Source organism: Entelurus aequoreus, linkage group LG22 (assembly GCF_033978785.1).
Source record: "Entelurus aequoreus isolate RoL-2023_Sb linkage group LG22, RoL_Eaeq_v1.1, whole genome shotgun sequence".
Lineage (NCBI taxonomy): Eukaryota > Metazoa > Chordata > Actinopteri > Syngnathiformes > Syngnathidae > Entelurus > Entelurus aequoreus.
In genome coordinates, this window is record NC_084752.1 from 2747448 (window position 1) to 2772722 (window position 25275).

Genomic DNA, 25275 nt, shown 5'->3' on the forward strand with positions numbered 1-25275 from the left:
GTTTCAGTCAGCCACACCCGCGTCATTGGTGTGGTGCGTGTCTGTTTGAATGGGGCCACTGCGTCCAGGACCTCCATGCAGGCATTATTAAAATAAAAAAAGAAGTTAATCTGGGGTGGAGTCAAGCAAATGGCAATGAGATAGGATCTCAGATGAGGTGATAGCTTCAGAAAAACAATGATGCAGTTTGTGGCTTAATTGTGCGTACCAAGACGCACGGAGTAGCCTGGCTTTGTAAGCACGTTACAGAAAATAATATAGCAAAATGATCAGAGAAATGTGTTTCAACAGTTTCAACTTCAGACTAGGGTTGTATGGTATACCGGTATTGGCATAGTACCGCGATACTAATGAATCATATTCGGTACTATACTGCCTCTAAAAATTACCGGTCCCCCGTCGTCATCACGTCGTGTCATTGCTGGTTTACGAGCAGACGAGCATGTTCGGCAGTGCACAGACACTGAGTACTTACAAGCAGACACAGTGTGTAGACAGAAAAGGGAGAAAGGACACATTTTGGCTTAAAAACTGACGATAAATGTGAAGTTATAAGACTGAAACACCCTCAGGAAGAGGTGCTTAAAAAGACATGGCTAGCTAACTAGCGGCTAAAGTCCAGCCGCAGTCGGCAGTGTTTTAGCTACTTCTAAATCACTAATCCTGGTCTCCATGGCGACAAATAAAGTACGTTTCTTACAAGTATCATCCCTGCAGGACGAGGAATAGCTAAACATGCTTCACTACACACCGTAGCTCACCGGCGTCACAATGTAAACAAACGCCATGGGTGGAGCTACACCTAACATCCGCTGTAATGATACCAAGTACAGGAGGGTGTCTAGTCGATACTACTATGATTACATCAATATTTTTTAGCATCACAAAATCTTCTTTCGTTTAAAAAAAATTCATATTATGTTTATAAACTCGGTACATATGTCCCTGGGCACATGAGGACTTTGAATATGACCAATGTATGATCCTGTAACGACTTGGTATCGGATTGATACCCAAATTTGTGGTATCATCCACAACTAATGTAAAGTATCAAACAACAGAAGAATAAGTGATTATTACATTTGAACAGAAGTGTAGATAGAACATGTTAAAAGAGAAAGTAAGCAGATGTTAACAATAAATGAACAAGTAGATTAATAATTCATTTTCTACCACTTGTCCTTAATAATGTTGACAAAATAATAGGTGTATAAATGACACAATATGTTACTGCATATGTCAGCAGACTAATTAGTAGCCTTTGTTTGTTTACTTACTACTAAAATACAAGTAGTCTTGTATGTTCACTATTTTATTTAAGCCCAACATTGCAATAAGACATATCATTTTTTATGTACCCTAAGATTTTTAGTTAAAATAAAGCCAATAATGCCATTTTTTGTGGTCCCCTTTTATTGTCATTCTCTTGCTGCCCTCAGTCTCCGCTTGACTAAAAAGTTTCTCCTTAGAAAAGTATGTACAGGAAATTGTCATTCTCTTGCTGCCCTTTGTCTCCTTTTAGATGAGGTTTGTCTTTTCAGAGAAGTAAACTGACTTTCAAAGACATTAATTTTTTGCTGCCTTCAGTCTCATCTCACATGAAGTTAGTCTTCTTGGAGAAGTAAATACAGCTAACCCTTGTTCTCTTGTTGCCCTCAGTCTCCTCTTGGCTAAAATTTGACTCCTTAGAAAAGTAAATACAGGAGACACTCATTTTCTTGCTGCCCTCAGTCTTTTGGATATACTTGGTCTCCTCCAAAAGAAAATATAGGGAACACTAATTCTCTTGCGGCTCTCATTCTACTCTTGGCTAAAATTTGATTCCTTAGAAAAGTAAATACAGGAGGGAAGAAAAAGTAAATACAGGAGATTTTCTTGCTGCCCTCAGTCTCTTGGATATACTTGGTCACCTCAAAAAGAAAATATAGGGAACACTAATTCTCTTGCGGCTCTCAGTCTCCTCTTGGCTAAAATTTGATTCCTTAGAAAAGTAAATACAGGAGGGAAAAAAAAGTAAATACAGGAGACACTCATTTTCTTGCTGCCCTCAGTCTCTTGGATATACTTGGTCACCTCAAAAAGAAAATATAGGGAACACTAATTCTCTTGCGGCTCTCAGTCTCCTCTTGGCTAAAATTTGATTCCTTAGAAAAGTAAATACAGGAGGGAAAAAAAAGTAAATACAGGAGACACTCATTTTCTTGCTGCCCTCAGTCTCTTGGATATACTTGGTCTCCTCCAAAAGAAAATATAGGGAACACTAATTCTCTTGCGGCTCTCATTCTACTCTTGGCTCAAAGGTGTCCCCTTAAAAAAGTAAATGCAGCATACCTTCGTTCTTTTGCTGTCCTCAGTCTCTTCTTGGGTTTTGTCTTCATAGAAAAGTAAATGCAGAACATATTTGTTCTCTCACTGCCCTCAGTCTCCTCCTGTGAAAAATGTGTTTCCATAGAAAAGTAGACATAGGAGACCCTCTTTCTCACACTGCCCGCATTCTTATATCAGAAAAGTTTGTTTTCTTAAAAAAATGTAAATATAGAATACCCTCATGTTCTTGCTGCCCTCAGTCTTCTCTTGGGCAAAGTTTGTCTTCATAAACAAATAATGAAGGACACCTCTGTGCTCTCACTACCATTAGTCTCCTCTCGTGTAAAATATGTCTTCTTAGAGAAGTTAAGATAGGAGAACCTCCTTTTGACACCGCCCTCAGTCTCATCTCAGATAAAGTTTGTCTCCTTGGAGAATTAAATACAGGAGAGGAGACCATTGTTCTTTCGCTGCCCTCAGTCTCCTCTTGGGTAAAAAACGTTTTTCTAAGAAGTTAATACGTCAGGTGTGTAGCTGCACATACTTGGTGTTGATATTTGAAGTGGGTGTATGTAGGGGTGTAACGGTACACAAACATTTCGGTTCGGTACGTACCTCGGTTTAGAGGTCACGGTTCGGTTCATTTTCGGTAAAGTAAGAAAACAACAACATATAAATTTTTTGGTTATTTATTTACCAAATTTGTAAACAATGGCATAACATACATATACACACAGGGTCCATTGCCAGGGTTAATGTGGTCAACATATATAAAATAAAAACTAAATAAGATAAGGCTCAGAATGGTTTCTTAACAAAACTTTTCTACATATAAAGTGCTTTTTTTGATTGATTGATTGAGGCTTTTATTAGTAGATTGCACAGTACAGTACATATTCCGTACAATTGACCACTAAATGGTAACACCCCAATAAGTGTTTCAACTTGTTTAAGTCGGGGTCCACGTTAATCAACATTAAACTGCCTCAAGTTGTTGCTCAGATGAAGTAAAATGACAAAACTTTTCTTCTACATATAAAAAGTGCAACATTAAACAGTTTCAAGTCAACTCAGCCTCAGATTAACTTTTCTTTTCACCCCCCAGCCTGGCTAACTTGGCAGTAAGAGGTGGGAGCTGTTTGCTCGTCTTTATCTTTGTTGAAGCGATGTTCACTTTGGGGTGGTGCCGCTTCAAATGGGTTAGCATGTTTGACGTGTTGACAGAAGCATGCCTTACCGCTGCTGAACAATGTCAGCAAACCTCCGTCCTCTACACCGCGCAGCCGAAATGTTCCCAAACGGGAGATCTTTAACGAGGCGGGAGGGTCTTCCAGCTCTGGCTTTTATATGTTGTCGTAGCCCGGTCGTTGCTAGCATGCCGTGTGTTGTGCCTCGGTGTGCGTTGTTTGCACAACGTGCGTTACGCTACTTAATATGTTCGTGTGGAAACTCGTTCGGTACACCTTCGAACCGAACCGAAACCCCCGTACCGAAACAGTTCAATACAAATACACGTACCGTTACACCCCTAGGTGTATGGATACGGTTTTTTGATTGATTGATTGATTGATTGATTGAGACTTTTATTAGTAGGTTTCACAGTGAAGTACATATTCCGTACAATTGACCACTAAATGGTAACACCCGAATAAGTTTTTGAACTTGTTTAAGTCGGGGGTCCACTTAAATTGATTCATGATACAGATATATACTATCATATATACTATCATCATAATACAGTCATCACACAAGATAATCACATTGAATTATTTACATTATTTACAATCAGGGGTGTGGAGGGGGGAGGGGTAGGATATGGACAGCAAGTAGTGGACATAGAGAGAGAGAGAGAGAGAGAGAGAGAGAGAGAGAGAGAGAGAGAGAGAGATCAGAAGGCATAAGAACAAGTATCTGCATTTGATTGTTTACATTTGATTATTAGCATTTGATTATTAGCAATCCGGGGAGGGTGTTAGTTAAGGGTTGTAGCTGCCTGGAGGTGAACTTTTATTGCGGTTTTGAAGGAGGATAGAGATGCCCTTTCTTTTATACCTGTTGGGAGCGCATTCCACATTGATGTGGCATAGAAAGAGAATGAGTTAAGACCTTTCTTAGTTCGGAATCTGGGTTTAACGTGGTTAGTGGAGCTCCCCCTGGTGTTGTGGTTATGGCGGTCATTTACGTTAAGGAAGTATTTTGACATGTACTTCGGTATCAGGGAGGTGTAGTGGATTTTATAGACTAGGCTCAGTGCAAGTTGTTTAACTCTGTCCTCCACCTTGAGCCAGCCCACTTTGGAGAAGTGGGTAGGAGTGAGGTGGGATCTGGGGTGGAGGTCTAGAAGTAACCTGACTAGCTTGTTCTGAGATGTTTGGAATCATTAGAGATAAAGATCCAAGATCCATCCCTGAGTTTTTGCCTAAATATTCTATCAATCTGCCTTAGTGACCTTGCCTTCAGCATCCTAACAGTTGGTTCTGATCTGATCCGCCTCTCCATCAGAATGCCTTTCAGGTTGGAAAAGTCCTGCCGACATGTTGACCTTAGCAACTAACAGACAAACACAACTGCCGTTCTCATTTTGTCTTCAAGTAAACAATGGCTGCTGCCATGTAATTATTTTTCAGCTTGAGAACGTCTGCATGCCGAGTCGGGCTGCGTATTGATCTGTGGGCAAGGGGCTGTGGCCTGATAACCATGGGTTTGGGCCGCCCATGGGAAGCTCTACAGGGGAAGCCTGGGAATCCATGATGTGGCTAATGCCCTGCCACTTGTTCCGTCGCCCCCCTGTAACCCCCCTGTCTCTGAGGCAGATGAAGTGTGTCGTCCCCCTGGTCGCCAGTTAACACTGCCCCGGACCGGACCCTTTCATTAGAGCCTTGTTTCGGAGAGGTTGCGGGCTGCTTGAAGGGGCAGCGGATGTCTTGCAGATGTCCTCTGTGAATAATCCGCACTAGGGAAAATCCATACTTGTCATTGGCAGCCTCTGTCTTGTTTGTGTGCGTGTCTGAATGCGTGTGTTTGTGTGTGTGTGTGTGCACTTGCTGTCCGGTGCATCTTTGTGTGCTCCCTCTGTTCTCTTTGTCCTTGTTAATAATAACAGGGCTGAGGGCTCGCATTTCCCTCTCTGCAGGGCAGCCGTGTCATATCAGCAGTAAACAAGCTCCTTCCCTTCAGAAAGACAACTCTCCCAAGCCCTGGCCACTCGAGCAGAAACCTATCCCCCAACACACACCCCTCTTCCTTTCCCTTTTCCTTTCGCTTCACTCTCTTTCTAATTTCTCTGTTTTCATCAGACGCCGCTCTCCTCTCACTTCCAGTCCTGTTTGTCCTGTCCGTTGAAAGGCTTTTCTCCCTCGCCCTCACTGTTAAGGTCAGACTGACGGGGAGGGCAGGAGCAAAGTGGAGGGGCTTCTCCTGACAAGGAAAATCCATATGTTGTCTTCTCTTACTCCTCCTTTTTAAATCAGGAGTCCAATCTGGCTGTGTTTTAATAGCTGTCAGCCATACGGTACTGACAACACTGCACCATTTGATACTGTGCTCCCTGCTAGTTTAAGTACAGCGGAAACCCTTAAATTGAACCCAATGACCGCTGTTCAGATTTCAAAACAAAATAAGTAGGGGTGTTCCTATACAACTTTTTTTTACCGTATTTTCAGTGTTATAGAGGGTTGGACTCCGCCAAGGCTGCCCTTTGTCACCGATTCTGTTCATAACTTTTATGGACAGAATTTCTAGGCGCAGTCAAGGCATTGAGGAGATCTGGTTTGGTGGCTGCAGGATTAAGTCTCTGCTTTTTGCAGATGATGTGGTCCTGATGGCTTCATCTGGCCAAGATCTTCAGCTCTCACTGGATCGGTTCGCAGCCGAGTGTGAAGCGACTGCGATGAGAATCAGCACCGCCAAGTCCGAGTCCATGGTTCTCGCCCGAAAAGGGTGGAGTGCCATCTCCGGGTGGAGTGGAGGAGTTCAAGTACCTGGGAGTCTTGTTGACGATCTGAGGGAAGAGTGGATGGTGAGATCGACAGGCGGATCGGTGCGGCGTCTTCAGTAATGCGGACACTGTATCGATCTGTTGTGGTGAAGAAGGAGCTGAGCCGGAAGGCAAAGCTCTCAATTTACCGGTCGATCTACGTTCCCATCCTCACCTATGGTCATGAGCTTTGGGTTATGACCGAAAGGACAAGATCACGGCCGAAAATGAGTTTCCTCCGCCAGGTGGCGGGTCTCTCCCTTAGAGATAGGGTGAGAAGCTCTGCCATCCGGGAGGAGCTCAAAGTAAAGTCGCTGCTCCTCCACATCGAGAGGAGCCAGATGAGGTGGTTCGGGCATCTGGTCAGGATGCCACCCAAACTCCTCCCTAGGGAGGTGTTTAGGGCACGTCCGACCGGTAGGAGGCCACGGGGAAGACCCAGGACACGTTGGGAAGACTATGTCTCCCGGCTGGCCTGGGAACGCCTCGGGATCCCCCTGGAGGAGCTGGACGAAGTGGCTGGGGAGAGGGAAGTCTGGGCTTCCCTGCTTAGGCTGCTGCCCCCGCGACCCCACCTCGGATAAGCGGAAGAAGATGAATGGATTCATTTTCAGTGTTATAGAGTGGAATAGTACCGTATTTTTGGACCATAGGGCGCACCGGATTAAAAGGTGCACTGCCGATGAGCAGGTCTATTTAGGTATTTTTTCATACAAAAGGCGCACCGGATTATAAGGCGCATTAAAGGGGTCATATTACGATCCATCCATCCATTTTCTACCGCTTGTCCCTTTTGGGGTCGCAGAGGGTGCTGGAGCCTATCTCAGCTGCAATCGGGCGGAAGGCAGGGTACACGGGGGTCCGATCATATTGATGGTATTTTAATGAAAATGGGAAGAAGTTTAGCCATGGTCAGGAAGTGCTCCACCTTCTTGACATCCTCAACAATGGGTCAAGTCATACAGTCCTTGGTTTTCTGTCATCTTCATTACTGTCCTATTATATGGTCCGCTACGACTAAGTCTGACCTGAACAAACTGCAACTTGTTGAGAACAGAGCGGCTAGACTGCTACTTAAATGTGCTTTGCGCACTAATATTTCATTTATGCATGCACGCCTGTCCTGGTTGTCTGTTGAACAAAAGATGCATTGTAGTCTGCTTATGTTCTTTAGAACTATCATGTTAGTTGATTTTAAAAACAGTTTGTAAAAGTAATCTAGTGATTGATCTAACACACATATTCGACACTAGGAATGCCAGCAATTGCTATTTGGCACTTCCTGTTCCCAGGACCAATCCCCTCAAACATACAGTCATGTATAGATGTACACTACTGTTCAAAAGTTTGGGGTCACCCAAACAATTTAGTGGAATAGCCTTCATTTCTAAGAACAAGAATAGACTGTCGAGTTTCAGATGAAAGTTCTCTTTCTGGCCATTTTGAGCGTTTAATTGACCCCACAAATGTGATGCTCCAGAAACTCAATCTGCTCAAAGGAAGGTCAGTTTTGTAGCTTCTGTAACGAGCTAAAGTGTTTTCAGATGTGTGAACATGATTGCACAAGGGTTTTCTAATCATCAATTAGCCTTCTGAGCCAATGAGCAAACACATTGTACCATTAGAACACTGGAGTGATAGTTGCTGGAAATGGGCCTCTATACACCTATGTAGATATTGCACCAAAAAGCAGACATTTGCAGCTAGAATAGTCATTTACCACATTAGCAATGTATAGAGTGTATTTCTTTCAAGTTAAGACTAGTTTAAAGTTATCTTCATTGAAAAGTACAGTGCTTTTCCTTCAAAAATAAGGACATTTCAATGTGACCCCAAACTTTTGAACGGTAGTGTATATCATTCTGGAATGAGTTGCCATCTCACATTAATGTCTCCCAAAGTAAAATGTCATTCAAGACCGCTTTGAAGATACACCTATTGCAGCTGCCCACATGACGTGATTTTTTAATACTGGGTTTAACTAGCTTTTTTGTCTTATGTTGTATTTTTCCTTTGTATAATGTTTGGTAATGCATGTATTTTTGTATTTTTATTTTGTATGCTCCTATATGGACCCCAGGAAGACTAGCAGTTGCCTTGGCGTCAGCTAATGGGGATCCATTCAATAAACAATAGTCACCCTGGACAAGTCGCCACCTCATCACAGGGCCAACACAGATAGACAGACAACATTCACACACTAGGGCCCATTTAGTGTTGCCAATCAACCTATCCCCAGGTGCATGTCTTTGGAGGTGGGAGGAAGCCGGAGTACCCGGAGGGAACCCACGCAGTCACGGGGAGAACATGCAAACTCCACACAGAAAGATCCCGAAAGACTGAACTCAGGACTACTCAGGACCTTCGTATTGTGAGGCACATGCACTAACCCCTGTTCCACCGTGCTGCCCTCATATTATGATTTTTTTTTTTCTAAATTTAAAACACTATCTTGTGGTCTACTTAACATGTGATGGTGGTTCTTTGGTCAAAATGTTGCATAGATGATGTTTTACAGACAATCTTCAAGTCGCTTTCTGGCAGTCTCTTCAGGATGCACCGTTTTGTGGAATCTCCAGGCAGGAATTACTGCTATTGATGGTCTGTGGTAATATTTTAGGGTGTAATTTTCCTCAAAATGTGGTCATTTTAAGCTTCTGGCAACGCTAATACAGTGTCCGTTAAAAGCTTGGTGTGTTTAACTGATGTTTATGAATCAGTCGCCTTGCTCATATTGCACCGAGCAGTCTATTTCTATGGTTTTCCTCACCCTTTTTCATTTCAGGTAACCTTGGCAAATACAAAGCAATACCCGCTTTTGATGCTCGCTGAAGAGAAGTCAAATAAAACAGGATAAACAAACGTTTTTGTTCCCCGCAGATGGAAGAGAACGACGAACTGAGGAAGGCTCATGATAGGCGACGCGAAAGACTGTGCGTGGTTCAGAAAAACTACAAAGCCGTTAATGACCAGCTGAAGCAGTCGCAAAAAGCAGACGACGTGTGAGTATAAAATTTGCCATTTTACTTGACAACATATACTTTAGGAATGGTGTTTTGAAGCTGTTTGCACGCAGTCTCATTGAGTCTGATGCCATATTTCCACTGCTTTAGTACTGGTTCACTACTTCCTGCCCCAACTTGATGGGGTCACATTCACTTAGTGCAGGGGTCTGCAACCCAAACGTTAAAAGAGCCATATTGGACTAAAAATGCCAAAAAAAAATTCTGTCTGGAGCCGCAAAACATTTAAAGCCTTCTATAAGTAAAATAGTGAAGGCAGCACATGATATAAGTGTCTATGTTAGCTATATTAGTCTACTATCAAAATGACAATGTGTCGCAGACTGACGCAACTCTTCGTTGACAGAAATATTGTATTTTAATATTTAGTCTACACATTTTTACAACATTGGAAAACATTAGTAAAACAGGGGTTTCTCAGAGGGTGAGATAACTCCTGGATATTACTGGTTAAGAATGGCCAAAAGTATAGATGCGTGTGTCCAAGTTAAAGAAAATGGCGGGCTGTCTTCTTTGATTGGATTTATTACAATCTATGTAAGCTGGGTAATGTTTGCTGTGGTCTGGAGCAACATGGCACACAAACAACTACCAGAAATGCAGGCAGTATTACATACAGATAATGTGTCATGAGAAATGTAGATATAAATTAAATACACAGAGGACATAGGAAATTAAATTAGCTCAAATAAACCTACGAGTTTATGCAATAGGTACATAAAGCTAGCCTAAATAGCATGTTAGCATCCGTTAGCTTGCAGTCATGCACTGACTAAATATGCCGGATAAGCACTCCACACAAGTCAATAACATCAACAAAGATCACCTTTGTGCATTCACACACAGCATAAAAAGTTTGGTGGACAAAATGAGACAAAGGAGGAGTTGCATAAAACATATCTTTCTCTGGCATCGCTGGAGAAAGTTGTACATGTAAACAAACTCCGGTGAGTTCAAGAACTGCCAAAATTAGCAGGACAAAACGGCACTCGCCAAATACTCTCATCAGAAAAGCATGTTTACTATAAATAGTGGATCAATAAAGAATATATAGTGGGATTTCTAACAATTAGGGAGGTTTGTGTCATGTTTGTCCTCCTACAGAAAACCCTATTAAAACAAAAATATATTTTTCCCCATCTTTTTCTATTTTCATACATTCTTGAAAAGCTCCAGGGAGCCACTAGGGCGGCTATAGAGCCGCAGGTTGCAGACCCCCGACCTAGTGAGAACTGCAAATACCATGCTGCATTGAACGCATCATTCAGAATGAGCCACGCTAACAACAATAGAGAACAACATTTTACCTGAGAGGATACTGAGATCGGTGAACATGCAGCTAAACAGAGACTTTGGAGTATAAGTCTGCAAAGCAACAGGATACGCTTTAATCAAGTGTTATAATCCGCATTTTTCCGGATTATAAATCGCTACTTTTTTCCAGCGCTTTGAGCACTGCGGCTTATAAAAAGGTGGGGCTAATTTATGGATTTTTCTTAGCTAACGGCCATAGTGTTTTGTATTCGACAAATAGTTTTCATATTGCATCGACCGAGACACCGGAAAGGTGTGTTTTTGTTTGTGCTACGGCGCCATCTTTTGGACGAGTTTGTTCGCTGCCGGTGCTGAGGTGTTGAAGATGTAATTCCTGTTTTGTGCCTTGGACCGGAAGCATAACATTGCATAGCGTTTCTGCTCGAAAGGATTCTTTTGTATTGTTTCAGTTTTGTGAATTCACTAAAACGTCACCGTGGAGTTATTAAGTCTGTTTAGGGGCGGTGTGGCTCAGTTGGTAGAGCAGCCGTGGCAGCAACTTAAGGGTTCGGAGGTGTACCGAACTAGTTTCCACACGGACATATTAAGTAGCGTAACGCACGTTGTGTAAACAATGCACAACACACGGCATGCTAGCAGCTAACGGGCTAGGATAGACTGACCATACGTCCTCTTTTCACCGGACATGTCCTCTTTTGCGGAGCTGTCAGGGCGGACTTTCTTAAATGCCTCAAATGTCCGGCATTTTGAGTTATTGTTGCGTGTATTTTCAATGTACGTTCAGGGTTAAGAAGGGGTTAAAAACAAAACGAATTGTGCAGCATTGGTGAGGGAGGGGCAGAGACAGAGAGAGTTATGATAAACGCGCATGCGTCGCCAGGCTCTGCTTTTTATCCATAGGTTTATCAGATTTGATTTTTTATTATCTATAGCAGGGGTGTCAAAAGTGTGCCCCGGAGGCCATTTGCGGCCCACAGCTAATGTTTTAAAGGCCCACGGCACATTCTAAAAATACTATTAAAATAAACAAAAACATAACAAAAGTGAAATAAAAAAGCTTAAAGGTTAAATGTAATTTAGAAAAAGTTGCAATGTTGACTAATAAAACAAAGCTGTATTTTTTTTTCTTTCAAACGGTCATTGCTCAAAACATAATATTGAATCAAAATCAATGTTATTTTGAATTATTGACCTATCCAAGGTTCCCATTACTTCACATCAAATATTACACTAAGAAAAATATTTTTGGTGGAAGATTTTGCAAATTTAGTAAATAAATAACCCAAAAATGTATATTTATTTGTTTTCTTACTGTACCGAAAATGAACCGAGGTATGTACCGAACCCAAATTTTTGTGTACCGTTACACCCCTAGCTCAAAGTGTAGTACTTGCTTTAGCCAATGAAAAGTGTCATGGAAGGACCAGAGTGTAGGATTTGTGGAAAAAGGCAGGGCAAATTTCATCCTCTTCCTTTGAAAAAAGCAATTTTAAGCCAAGTCAATTTGGAGCAGCTTTGTGCCAAGTGTGTATCGTCTCCCTAGACGTTCATTAGGATGTGAGAGCCAGCGGCTGGAGGTGACTACTGCTCCCTCCCGCAGGGTGCAAGGTGTAAGGAGTAAGGGAAGAGGGCCACTTCCTGCTTTCCACCCGCTACCTTCACCAGAAACCACAGGATCTCTTTTTAACACAGTGTCAAAATATCATTAATATGAGGGCATTGTTCTCGCCGTCGCTTCCTCACAGTTGTTCGTTGGCGTAGGCTATTTAAAAATGCATGTACGAGTGCGCACACGGGTGGCGGGCTGCCTGAACGGGGATCTAAGTGTTGACCCCCGTCAGCTGTTTTCTCCCCGGGTTAATTAAAGAAAACAGCGGTGCAACGCGAGCCCGTGAGAACGCGCGGCGAGCGAGAGAGAGCGTGCTCAGCGCCCGGCTCACGTCAGCTCAGCGCGGCTCATCGCCGTGGGTCTCAAAGACGGTGAGAACAAAAGGCGGGCGGAAAACTCAACGCTGCTTTTGCAACACTTTTTTTTTCAAGCCATCAAAGAACGATGTGGCTGTGGTGGTGTGTCAAAAGTCTTGACACGTTGAAACTGCCACATCTTGAGCAGGATACACACGGTGCAATTTTGGAGGTGTTGGTTTGTAATTATAAAGTTTAAAAGTAAACAAAATTGTGCTAAATCATACTGCTCTTTTTAAGTCCAGCAGGTGGCAGTAACACATTTATTTAACACTTGCAGACTGTCAAAGAAATGAAGAAGAAGAAAACAAGGTTTGTTTGGGTAGATTTGACATTTGTATGCTAAAAGTGGCATGAACAGCTGACTATAGGTCAGACCTGGGCAAATTGAGGCCTGGGGGCCACATGCGGCCCCTTAAGCTTTTCAAACTGGCCCGCTGGACAATCCCAATAAATTTTTTTAGATCTTTAAGATGGAAAGTGTAGCTGCCATTATGATGTGCAGTGATGTTTTCTAATGACCGTAAGTCTTCAACTATACTAAGTATTTCAATGCTTGGAATCTGCGCTTTTGCATGATATACTAGTTACTATGGTCATCTAATGAGTTACTGTGGTCATCTAATGAGTTACTATGGTCATGTAATTAGTTACTATGGTCATCTAATTAGTTACTATGGTAATCTAATGAGTTACTATGGTCATCTAATGAGTTACTATGGTCATCTAATGAGTTACTATGGTCATCTAATGAGTTACTATGGTCATCTAATTAGTTACTATGGTCATCTAATGAGTTACTATGGTCATCTAATGAGTTACTATGGTCATCTAAGTCAGTGTTTTTCAACCACTGTGCCGCGGCACACAGGTGTGCCGTGAGATACAGTCTGGTGTGCCGTGGGAGATTATGTCATTTCACCTAATTGGGTTAAAAATTGGTACATTTTAAGTCTACTTTATACTTCTTTTTGTGCCCTTGGATCCTTTCCATCCTTATCCTTTCCATCCTTTGTAACTGAGCTACTGTGTGGAAAAATGTCCCTTGTGGATCATTAAAGTTTGTCTAAATCTAAAAATCTTTTTTGCAAACCAGTAATTATAATCGGCAAATAATGTGCCGTTGTTGAGTGTCGGTGCTGTCCAGAGCTCGGCAGACTAACCGTGTTATACTCTTCCATATCAGTAGGTGGCAGCAGGTAGCTAATTGCTCTGTAGATGTCGGGAACATAGTTTGTCGTGATCACAATGTGTAACCGATAGCGGGAAGCAGTGTGCAGGTAAAAAGGTATCTAACGCTTAAATCAAAAATAAACAAAAGGTGAATGCCCCTAAGAAAAGGCAATGAAGCTTAGGGAAGGCTATGCAGAACGAAACTAAAACTGAACTGGCTACAAAGTAAACAAAGACAGAATGCTGGACGACAGCAAAGACTTACAGCGTGTGGAGCAGAGACGTACATGACATGACAATCAACAATGTCCGCACAACTAAAACGGTCTTAATTGCGAAAACAAAGCAGGTGCGGGGAATAGCACTCAAAGGAAGTCATGAAGCTGCTACATGGAAACACCAACAAAACAGGAAGGGCCACCAAAATAACAGCGCAAGGCAGGAACTTAAGCACTACACACTGGAAAACAACAACAAACTCAAAATAAGGCACGACAACCTGGTGGAGTTTAATTTTTTAACCTTGTCTGCTGGTGGCGTGCCTCCGTATTTTTTTATTTTAAAAATGTGCCTTGGCTCAAAAAAGGTTGAAAAACACTGATCTAAGTCACAGCAGCTCAGACGAGGCACCAAGCAGTGTGGGTGGGAAGCGTTTCCACAGAGTGTTTCCAGAGTGTGAAATGTGGGTGTCAGGGACAGACGTGGAAGGAGTTTTTTTACAACAAAGTTCTAAAGCTTAGTGATGTATCAGATGTATCAGATTGTAGGTGGGTTTTGTTTACCCTCCACGTTCATATTTCCCTGTGTTTGTTGCATTTTTGTTGCGTTTCACTTGATTGTAAAATATGTCGATATCGAGAGGGGGTGTGACCTTCATATTTGGTCAATATTCAGTGTTTTATCGTTCATAGAAAAATGAAAAATTCCATTCCGTTTTTTAAGGCGGTCTGTCATAACGTTTTTAGCATTCAATCAGACATTATTGTGAGGTTTTGTATTAGTGTTCCTAAAAATATATTTGCCGGCCCCCAGACACATTTTTTTCTCTAAATGTGGCCCCCAAGTCAAAATAATTGCCCAGGCCTGCTATAGGTACTAGTGTTGTCCCGATACCAATATTTTGGTACCGGTACCAAAATACTTTTAATACTTTTTGGTACTTTTTGAAATAAAAAGGGACCACAAAAAATGGCATTATTGGCTTTATTTTAACAAAAATCTTTCGCTACATTAAACATATGTTTCTTATTACAATTGTGTCCTTAAATAAAATAGTGAACATACGAGACAAATTGTCTTTTAGTAGTAAGTAAGCAAACAAAGGCTCCTAATTAGTCTGCTGACATATGCAGTAACATATTGTGTCATTTATCTACCTATTATTTTGTCTACATTATGAGGGACAAGCTGTAAAAATTGATTATTAATCCATTTGTTTATTTACTGCTAATATCTGCTTACTTTCCCTTTTAACATGTTCTATCTACACTTCTGGAAAAATATAATAATCACTTATTCTTCTGTGGTTTATTACTTTACATTAGTTTTGGATGATACCACAAATTTGGGTATCAATCCGATACCAAGTAGTTACAGGATCATACATTGGTCATATTCAAAGTCCTCATGTTTCCAGGGACATATTTCCTGAGTTTATAAACATAATAAACATTTTTTAAAAAGCGAAAAAAGATTTTGTGATGCCGGTACTTTTTAGAGGCGGTATAGTACTGAATAGGATTCATCAGTATCGCGGTACTATACTAATACCTAGGGATGTCCGATAACGGCTTTTTTGCCGATATTCCGATATTGTCCAACTCTTAATTACCGATACCGATATCAACCGATACCGATATATACAGTCGTGGAATTAACACTTTAGTATGCCTAATTTGGACAACCAGGTATGGTGAAGATAAGGTCCTTTTTAAAAAAAAAATTATAAAATAAATTAAGATAAATAAATTGAATAAAAAAAAAAGTAAAACAATATAAAAACAGTTACATAGAAACTAGCAATTTAATGAAAATGAGTAAAATGAAGTGTTAACGGTTAGTACTATTAGTTGACCAGCAGCACGCACAATCATGTGTGCTTACGGACTGTATCCCTTGCAGACTGTATTGATATATATTGATATATAATGTAGGAAGCAGAATATTAATAACAGAAAGAAACAACCCTTTTGTGTGAATGAGTGTAAATGGGGGAGGGAGGTTTTTTGGGTTGGTGCACTAATTGTAAGTGTATCTTGTGTTTTTTATGTGGATTTAATAAAAAAAAAAAAAAAAACGATACAGATAATAAAAAAAACGATACCGATAATTTCCGATATTACATTTTAAAGCATTTATCGGCCGATAATATCGGCAGGCTGATATTATCAGACATCTCTACTTATACCGGTATGCCGTACAACCCTAATAAGTACGCTATAATCTTGGCACCTTTTAAGGTCTTGGTTCACAACTGAAGACATAAAGCTTTTTTTGTGTAACCAGCCTTAGTGATTTTCAAAATAAAACATCCTAATAAATAATGCCCCAACAAAAAAATTCTCAAATAAAAATATGAATAAATATGAAATGATGTGTAATAGTTTGCAACGGCTCTTTGTAGAAAACGTGCAAGGAAATTTCAAGATATTTATTCGTACAAATTAGGGGTGTCCCGGTCCGATATTGGATATCGGTCAGAAATCAGCAAAGAAAACAGTATCGGCTTTTATCTGAAATCTCTGCATTTACTTGTGCAAAGCTGGACAGCTGTCATAACGGGATGGTCGCAACTTCCTGCGGGGTTTGTTCTCCCAGGAAGCAAACGGACTATTCCGGACAGGACTTGAAGGTAGGAACACATTTATTAATTAATTAATCCTACACAGGACAAAAGACAGGAACTAAAACAAAAGGTAAGCGTGCCGATTGCACGAGAGGCTAAGGAACATAAAACTTAACGCAGGAAACATACGCTAACACTTAGCCTGAACTATGGACAAAACGTACTGTGGCATGAAACAAATAACTAGCAAAAAACTTGGAATAGGACATGGAACGAGCAGCGTGAACTAAGCATGAAACTGTGGCATGAAACGAGCAATGACGCCAGGACGACTAACTGGCAAAGACAGGCTTAAATAATAGTCTCTTGATTAGAGCAAGTGCGTGTCCCGAACACATGAGGCAGGTGAAACTAATAAGTCGCCATGGTAACTAAACAAACAAGGGAGCGCAAACAGGAACTAAAAGAGTCCAAAACTAACAAAAAATAACAAAAACATAATCCAGACCACAGATCATGACAACAGCCAGTTAATATCTGAATGTCCTCCCAATAAGCACACAAGGTAGATCTACCAGGAGCGAGCAGCTACACAACAGCTAAGCACACAATAGCGCACAAGCTACACAAACGTAATAGGTGTCCTTAATTGAGCAATATTATTGATTATGAATGATTGTGGCCGCCAGGTGTCACCAAAAAACTATTTCCATTCCACTTCAATTTAAAGGGAGCATAAGGTTCCTCCAGGCGGTTAATAATAAATAGGTTAGTGCTCTTCATACCTACAACTGTTCTTTGTTTCCCTTGATTAAGCTCTTTTAAACATTCCACACTACAACATGATAAAAGTATGTATGATTTGTGTAGATATCGTATTGGATCAATATCGGTATCGGCCAATACTTAAGGTTCCGATAGCGATATCGTATTGGAAGTAAACAAGTTGTATCAGGACAACCTTAAAGGGGAACTGCTCTTCACAATCATTATGACGACAGGATTTTTTTTACTGCATTCTGATTATTAAATGAATGCGATCAAAAGTCCACTCATGATTTTTTTTTACTGCATTCTAATTATTACATAAATGTGATCAAAAGTCCACTTATAAGGGAGCCGTTCTGTTCTGCCTATAAAGCCCTTAAAACAAACATATATAATGCAATAAAAGGCAAATTTATAATATTTAATTTGGATAATTTTATACATACGCGGCACATTAATTAAAAAAATGGATTACTAAGTTCACTTTTTTTTCTTACTACATCTCTGATTATGACTCACTGCATACTTCATGAGAGCCAACACGCATATTTAAACATCACTAACAGTACAATGTCTGCTGTCATAAGGATGCCTACTGCTAGGATGTTAATTAACATGAAGAATGACTCATATTGCTTGCAAAGAAAAGGGGGGTGGAACCAAGCGTCTTTTTGTGTCGTTCTCACCATTACTGGGTCTAAATGGGCTGTCAAAGTGTACCAACTTGTCGGAATATGTCTTCCTCCTTCTACTATCCAGGTGAGAGGAATGATTTATGATCTGACGACACCAGCTTGTCACACAAGCTGGTGATCATGGCGCCGCTATAAATAGTTTGTCTGTGTTAGCGCTTATAATAACAATATCACAAATTCTTGGTTAATATTCGAGTCACGAAATGTAAATGGCGTATTGTTGGCGGTTTTTGGATGGTTATTTTTGGGGTTTTATGCGTGGAATAGAGGACCTTCCATTTGCTTCGTTGCAAGCGGACTCTTATTTACGTTTATTTACGAGTTAAATGCATTAAAAAAAATAACATCCGTTGTCATGTCTTTCATAATAATCATGAACGATATGCAAAAATTCCCCCAAAAAGTGCAGTTCCCCTTTTATGCAAACCAACATGTGGCGACAAGCCACCTCTACCGAAGCGAGTCGGAGGTTATCTTCCTGTCACTCACATACACACCAGTGACTAGAGTGAACCCGAGGGGCAAAAAAAGTGCCTCAAATGTTATTTACGAGTGAGCAAACTGTCAGGTTCAAACACTGATGACATCTATTAAACAAGACAAGAAGCAAAGAATCAAACAGAGACAGAATTAAATTTGGACTCAATTGAGGAGAGACGCCGTCGACCTGTAACCTCTTACAGTGTCTTAGCACGCTCTGACGAAAAAAGGTTCACGTCTCCTCTTTTATTTGAATATTCCCTGTTTACATAACAACATCTGTTTCTAAAGGAATGGGGAGTATGTAAACAGTCATTGTTTTCGGTCACATTAACACAAAAGAAAAAGGTGCCTCGGGCTTGAGCAGGTCTTCGATGACAATAGATAACCCCCCCTACCGTCTCCTCCCATCGTACACGATGGAATTTCCCAAGCCTTTGCTTGGTGCAACAAAGACAGCCTCTTGTCTGTTCATTGGGAACTCAGAACGGAAAAGTTTTTTGATAATTTACATACAATTTTTCTGACACAAACGATTGTAGAGGAGTTATGATGCTAATTTTACATGATTGCATCATACCTCTTGTTGGTTCAGTAAATTTTAAAAAACATATTTTCATAAGATGCAGTATTGACTTAGTGACTATGTCAATAAGACGGTACAAATGCTAGTGGCGGCCAAAAACTTCAGCACAATGCTGTAAACCTTGTGGAACCGAAACGCAGGCTGCAGTTAAGTTAGAATTCATCCCCTGTTGCTGAGTGACGTCTTTTACGTGTGCTTTTTTGCGAGTCCCGCCCAAGAATGAAGCTCCAGCCAATCACATAGCAGGCAGCTAATTTGTGCGCTCATTAGCACGCAGGTGGTCCCAGAGAACCCTTCCTGCCATTCAACATTACCGACATATTTCCACAAAACGGCATCACAGAGAGCTGGGAACTTCCCGTTTATATTAGAGGTGGGAAAGAAAGTTTTTTAATCATACTGGGTGTGATGGGGGGGGGGGGGGGGTGAGCAAATAAAATTAAATGTTATTAAAGCATCCGTACTCTGATCAAAGTTGCGCCCATAAACAGATTCCCCCTGAATCAGAGCAATTAGCCGTAGCGGCGTGGAAAAGTTCTCTCTCCGTTTCCCCCTGCTTAATAATGGAAACTAGGATGCCGTAGGGGAGGAAGCACTGAGGCCTGAAGACGATAGCTCTCTCATGGCTCCCCGTGTTCTCCAGCTTTTAGGAGCACTCTAAACAAATTAAAATGTATAAAGCTTTACTGTGACTTAATAAAGCATCATACACGTTTCTGAAGAAATGCAGCTAATACGCTACCTAAATATCATGCTGAGGGAATTGAAACGGAGCACAGTGCGTAAAATCTGATGCACTTTTTACGCCCTCGGACACTATTGAGGTAGTTGAGGCTGAATTCACTGTGACTGGAGCCATTGTTTAAGTGGGTTAACGCTAACACACACACACACACGGTAGAGGTTCAAGGGCTCCAAATGGCTCACAGGGGCATTAGCAGTATTAAATGAAAACATTTGCCATTCCTCAGTAGCCTCTCAGGCAACAGGGTTTAAGTAGTATTAGCGCAGAGTGGCGGCGTCTTCATAGCCAATAAAGGCTGTGGTTAACGGAGATTGCCACCAATACAAAGGGTCCTTAAAGGTCAAAACACGAGACATTACATTTAAAAACCATTTATCCTACAATAAATATAGGGGTTACTGCCTTAATATAGTATGCATTTATTTATAGACAATGTCAGTCCGCTATAAACTGTATTTATTTCATTTATTTATTTATTTTTAATTGTACAATTAAAAATGATTTATTTTTATTTTGTATTATTTATTCACATTTGTAACACTTTTAAAACTTTATTTTGTATTCATTATTATTTACTTATTAACATTTTCAACATTCTTTTAAAATTCTATTTAATTTGTGTTCATTATTATTACATTTTTAACACTTTTTTTCTCCACGTTTTCAAAAACTTTCTTTTAAATATTGATTTAGTTTTCAATTCTATTTACTTAAGTGTTTACATTTTTCTTCACTTTTTTAATAAAAAAAAAAATATAGATATATTTTATAGTTACCACTTACATTTTTTTATAACACTTTTTTCACTTTTTTTTAAATACTATTTAATTTGTATTAACTATTATTTACTTAGTTTTTTACATTTTTAACACTTTTTTTCACTTTTTTAAAACTCGTTTTTAAATATTGATTTTGTTTTAAATAGTATTTACTTAAGTATTTAAATTTTCTTCCCTTTTTTTATTTTTAAAAAAATATATTATTTATTTTATAGTCACTTTTTTTTCTTCAAAACACTTTTTTTTCTTCATTTTTTGTTTTTGTTTCATCACTTCATACGCTATCATTTGCTACACATTCTCTATTATTTTCTAAACAAGTTAGCAGTAAATATTGAGATACAGAGAAGGGGGGAAATTAAATGGTCTCTTCTTCTTTGTGCTCTTTTTTTTGAACATGTTGAAATTCTCAGACATGTAACTTGTTGCGATCGCTCTAAACCAACACAACTATGATCATGCCCACAGTCAAATTGTCACCATCATTAAATATAATATAAGTTAACTTTACAATGTTTGAAGTAACATTTTAACATTCTTAAACGCCATACAGGTGTGAAAAATGATTAACCATTGTAATGTATGTCAACTAGCTTTATACAATGTCTTAACGTTGATGACGAATGAAAAGAGTGTCATAGAAAATTAAAATAATGTTAAAATAGTTTTAACAAGGTGCATTAGAATTTTTGCGTACAATCTAAAACATAAAATTTTATAAGTGATGGTGCTTATGGTAACTAGTTATGTGCTTGCTAGCTAGCTACCAGTAATTTCTGACATGTATTTGTATTCATTTTATTGAGGCTTTGATCTAATTGCTGGATTTCACGTGACTTCACGTCCATTTGTTATTGCTTCAGTCTCTAGCACTTAGAGGTCCAACAACACAGAATATTCGAGCAAGAATTCAATTTAAAGCCCAGTACATCAATCAATCAATCAAACTTTATTTATAAAGCGCTTTTCATACATAAAAGAAATGCAACGCAAAGTTAAAAACAATACCCCGGTGACCCATATCCCCCATTATCACATACGTACACACGGACACAAATACCAAACACAAACACACACACACAACATACACACATATGCAACTATATGGACAAATGATTGCATGGCTGAGTACAGAGGAGACATGTGAGTAAACACTATCACAGGAGCCATCTGCACCAGGAGGTCATCAGACCATGGCCACCAGACGCTGACACAAAGCGCCCCCACAAGCACGGCCGATAAACCCTGAGGCAGATGGCTCATCTGAGAAACGTTGGAAAATAAAAATAATAAAACTTGTAAAATAGTAAGAGCCATGAGTAGAGACAAACAATAAAATACAAGCAAGACATATGAAGATTATTAGAAAAAATAAAATGAATATAGAGTAATAAGTAAATAGAACTAAATAAAATCTTGCATAACTAATAGGATGAAAAGTAAAATACAAATGACTTCAATAAAATAATTAATATCAGGTAAAAGCCAAATAAAAAAGGTGGGTTTTAAGCCTGCTCTAAAAAAACATGAACGTTCTCCGCAGCCCTGAGGTCCTTCGGCAAGCTGTTCCATAGACAGGGGCCATAATGGTGGAAAGATGCCATCCCGTGACTTTGTGTCCTGACTTTTGGAATAATTACCGTCATTTCCGGACTATAAGCCGCTACTTTTTCCCCTCGTTCTGGTCCCTGCGGCTTATACAAGGGTGCGGCTTATTTACGGCCTGTTCTTCTCCGACACCGACGAAGAGGATTTCGGTGGTTTTAGTACGCAGGAGGAAGACGATGACACAATGATTAAAGACTGACTTTTCATATACCTGGTAGGCTGGTTATTTTGATAACGTACAGGCGAGCACTTTGTATTACTTTGCACCGTTGTATTATTTGTACCTCTGCACGAATGCTGTTCGCCATGTCAAAGATGTGAAAGTTTGATTGAATGATTGAAAGATTTATTGTTAAAAAATGGGACGCTTTGCGTTCCCAAACAGTCATCTCTGTCCCGACAATCCCCTCCGTGGTAGCAGGAACCCCTATATACTACGCTAATTACACATCAAAACCCTGCGGCTTATAGTCGGGTGCGGCTTATATATGGAGCAATCTGTATTTTCCCCTAAATTTAGCTGGTGCGGCTTATAGTCAGGTGCGGCTTATAGTCGGAAATTACGTAGTAGATGAGTGCCGGAGGATCTCAGGGCTCATAGGGTTATAGCAAATCTGAAAGATAGAAAGCCCAATACCATAAAAACATTTGTAAACCGTAAGAAGAACCTTAAAATTGATCCTGAAACACACGGGGAGCCAATGCAGAGATTTTAAAACTGGTGTAATGTGAGCCCGCCTTCTGGTCTTCGTCAGGACACGTGCCGCTGAATGCACAAGCACTGTCCTCACCTGTGGAAATGATTCTAATAGATATTTTGGCTTTAAGGTATTTTCAGAGTTCCTCAGATTAGAGAAGAAGAAATGAAAACGGCACTTAAGACAAAGAAAAAAAAAGTTTGCTTGAGCAGTTTGATTTAAGAAACTTCCACATTGAATTGATGTGTGTTGTTATTGTATAGCATTGCTAAATAGTATTAATAAATTAGATGAATAAATCTCTCATATGCTGCATAAACCATAGCAACGACAGACTCTGTCTAGATATTGCTAAATATTGTCGGAAACTAATCATTCCAAACAACAGGGATGCAGCTAAATCTAGCTATACGTGGAGACAGGACATTAACATCACACCACTAAAACAACTGCAGACGCTGAATTATAGATGACAGCGAAAAATATTTGGCTTTCAACATGAGGACTGCAAAAACTAAACTTCCATTTTCTTTACCGCTTATCCTCGTTAGCGCCACGATTACAGTACACTGCTCTCATTAACGTCAGTGAAATATGTTTGTCATGGCTTGATACTTCATTTGTGGAACCATCCAGATGTAAAGATATAACGTGCCTCCGTTCTTTGCTACTTTTACTCTTTTTGCGAAGGAAGAGTGGTCGACCATATAGCTAGAGCAATCCACTTCATTGATGTTGAATCTTTTAAATATTGAGAAAAATATGTATTCTAAAGCGTGTATGGATTCACTCTATCACATTCACATATTATTCATGATGTATGGCCTGTATATTGCCTCTAAACCTTTCAAAATATGCCCAAATCTGCACTGCTACAGGTAAATAAAGGGTAGTCTTATGGGACCCCGGATGTGCCTCTAAGTCAGGTGTTTGCAACCCAGCAATTGGAATATGTTCAGTGTTTCCCATAAACTGCCAAAATACCTGTGGCGGTGGGGGCGTGACTATGGGCGTGGTCACCATGACATCATCGAGTAATTTGCATAATTTACTACAATGATTTGATTTTCTCTAAAAAGGCTCAAAAAATGTATACTTACTAATTAATAATAACAGTTTTGTTTTAAACGTCCATCCATCCATTTTACAATATAATTACAACACTTTATGTACATATTTATATACAGATTTGAACAATAAGTTATTCACTGAAATATATTTATTAATTGTGGTTCTTACAAAAAATATATCTTATAAAATATAAAAGCTAAAATGTCTCAAACCTCTGCCCCTTTAATTAGTGCATACTAAATAATTTAACTTTAGCCTACTACTACAAGCATATTATTTACCAGCAACATAAAGTGAAACAGAGGCAGAGGTGTCCTGCCACAGTCAGTAACAAATAAACAGTAGTGGTGGTAGATAGACACAGAGCTTCATCAAACATCTGATCCACTGAACAAAGAGCTCCAAAAATCTTGAACTTTAGACTGCCATCAGTTTTACTCCCTACACTTAACCATGTGTTTCCTACTGCCTGCAGACTTTGCACCCTTTGTTATATACACATGTTGTGTTTCTAATATAAATACATTTAATAAAGTCAAATACAAATAAGGCAACAAGAGAAGTATCCTACACTTCTCTTTTGTAAAGTAAATGTGAACAGCCGATATGGGCATCAACATCAAATATATGATTTGCCTGAGAAGCTGCAGAGGACCAAAAAATTTTTTTTATTATTTTTTAGTTTTAATTGTGGCGGACATAATTCTTTCGTGGCGGGCCGCCACAAATAAATGAATGTGTGGGAAACCCTGATGTTGCACTGCAGTGATGGCTGATGATCTTTCAAGTAGGGGAAGCTCATTTTCAGCTACTTTCTAAACAAAAATAGTCTCCAATAACGGATAAAAGATTTAACGATGTTAGATTTTACAAAGAAAACATCACTTACAAGGATTGTCAAATTCTCCATTTTAACACGGAACAACGGACTGAAGATTTAAAAAAATGCTCTGGCAGTGGTTTATATAATAAAGTTATTGTACAAAACCCAAAAGCAGTGAAGTTGGCACGTTGTGTAAATGGTAAATAAAAACAGAATACAATGATTTGTAAATCCTTTTCAACTTATATTCAATTGAATAGACTGCAAAGACAAGATATTTCATGTTTGAACTGAGAAACTTAATTTTTTTTGCAAATAATCATTAACTTAGAATTTAATGGCAGCAACACGTTGCAAAAAAGTTGTCACACGGGCATTTTTACCACTGTGTTACATGGCCTTTCCTTTTAACAACACTCAGTAAACGTTTGGGAACTGAGGAGACACATTTTTGAAGCTTTTCAGGTGGAATTATTTCCCATTCTTGCTTGATGTACAGCTTACGTGCAGTGATTTCT

The 25275-nt window shown here is 39.7% G+C and overlaps 1 protein-coding gene across 8 annotated transcripts in view; it reads left to right on the forward strand.

The window, feature by feature from the left end:
- The window catches only part of LOC133639945 (centlein-like), a 771455-nt gene that overhangs the window by 689592 nt on the left and 56588 nt on the right, over positions 1 to 25275 (forward strand). For all 8 annotated transcript variants that reach the window (XM_062033668.1, XM_062033669.1, XM_062033667.1 and 5 more), the window contains one exon: positions 9164 to 9285. In XM_062033668.1, coding sequence (XP_061889652.1) covers positions 9164 to 9285 — 122 coding nt within the window. The remainder of the gene's footprint in view (positions 1 to 9163; positions 9286 to 25275) is intronic.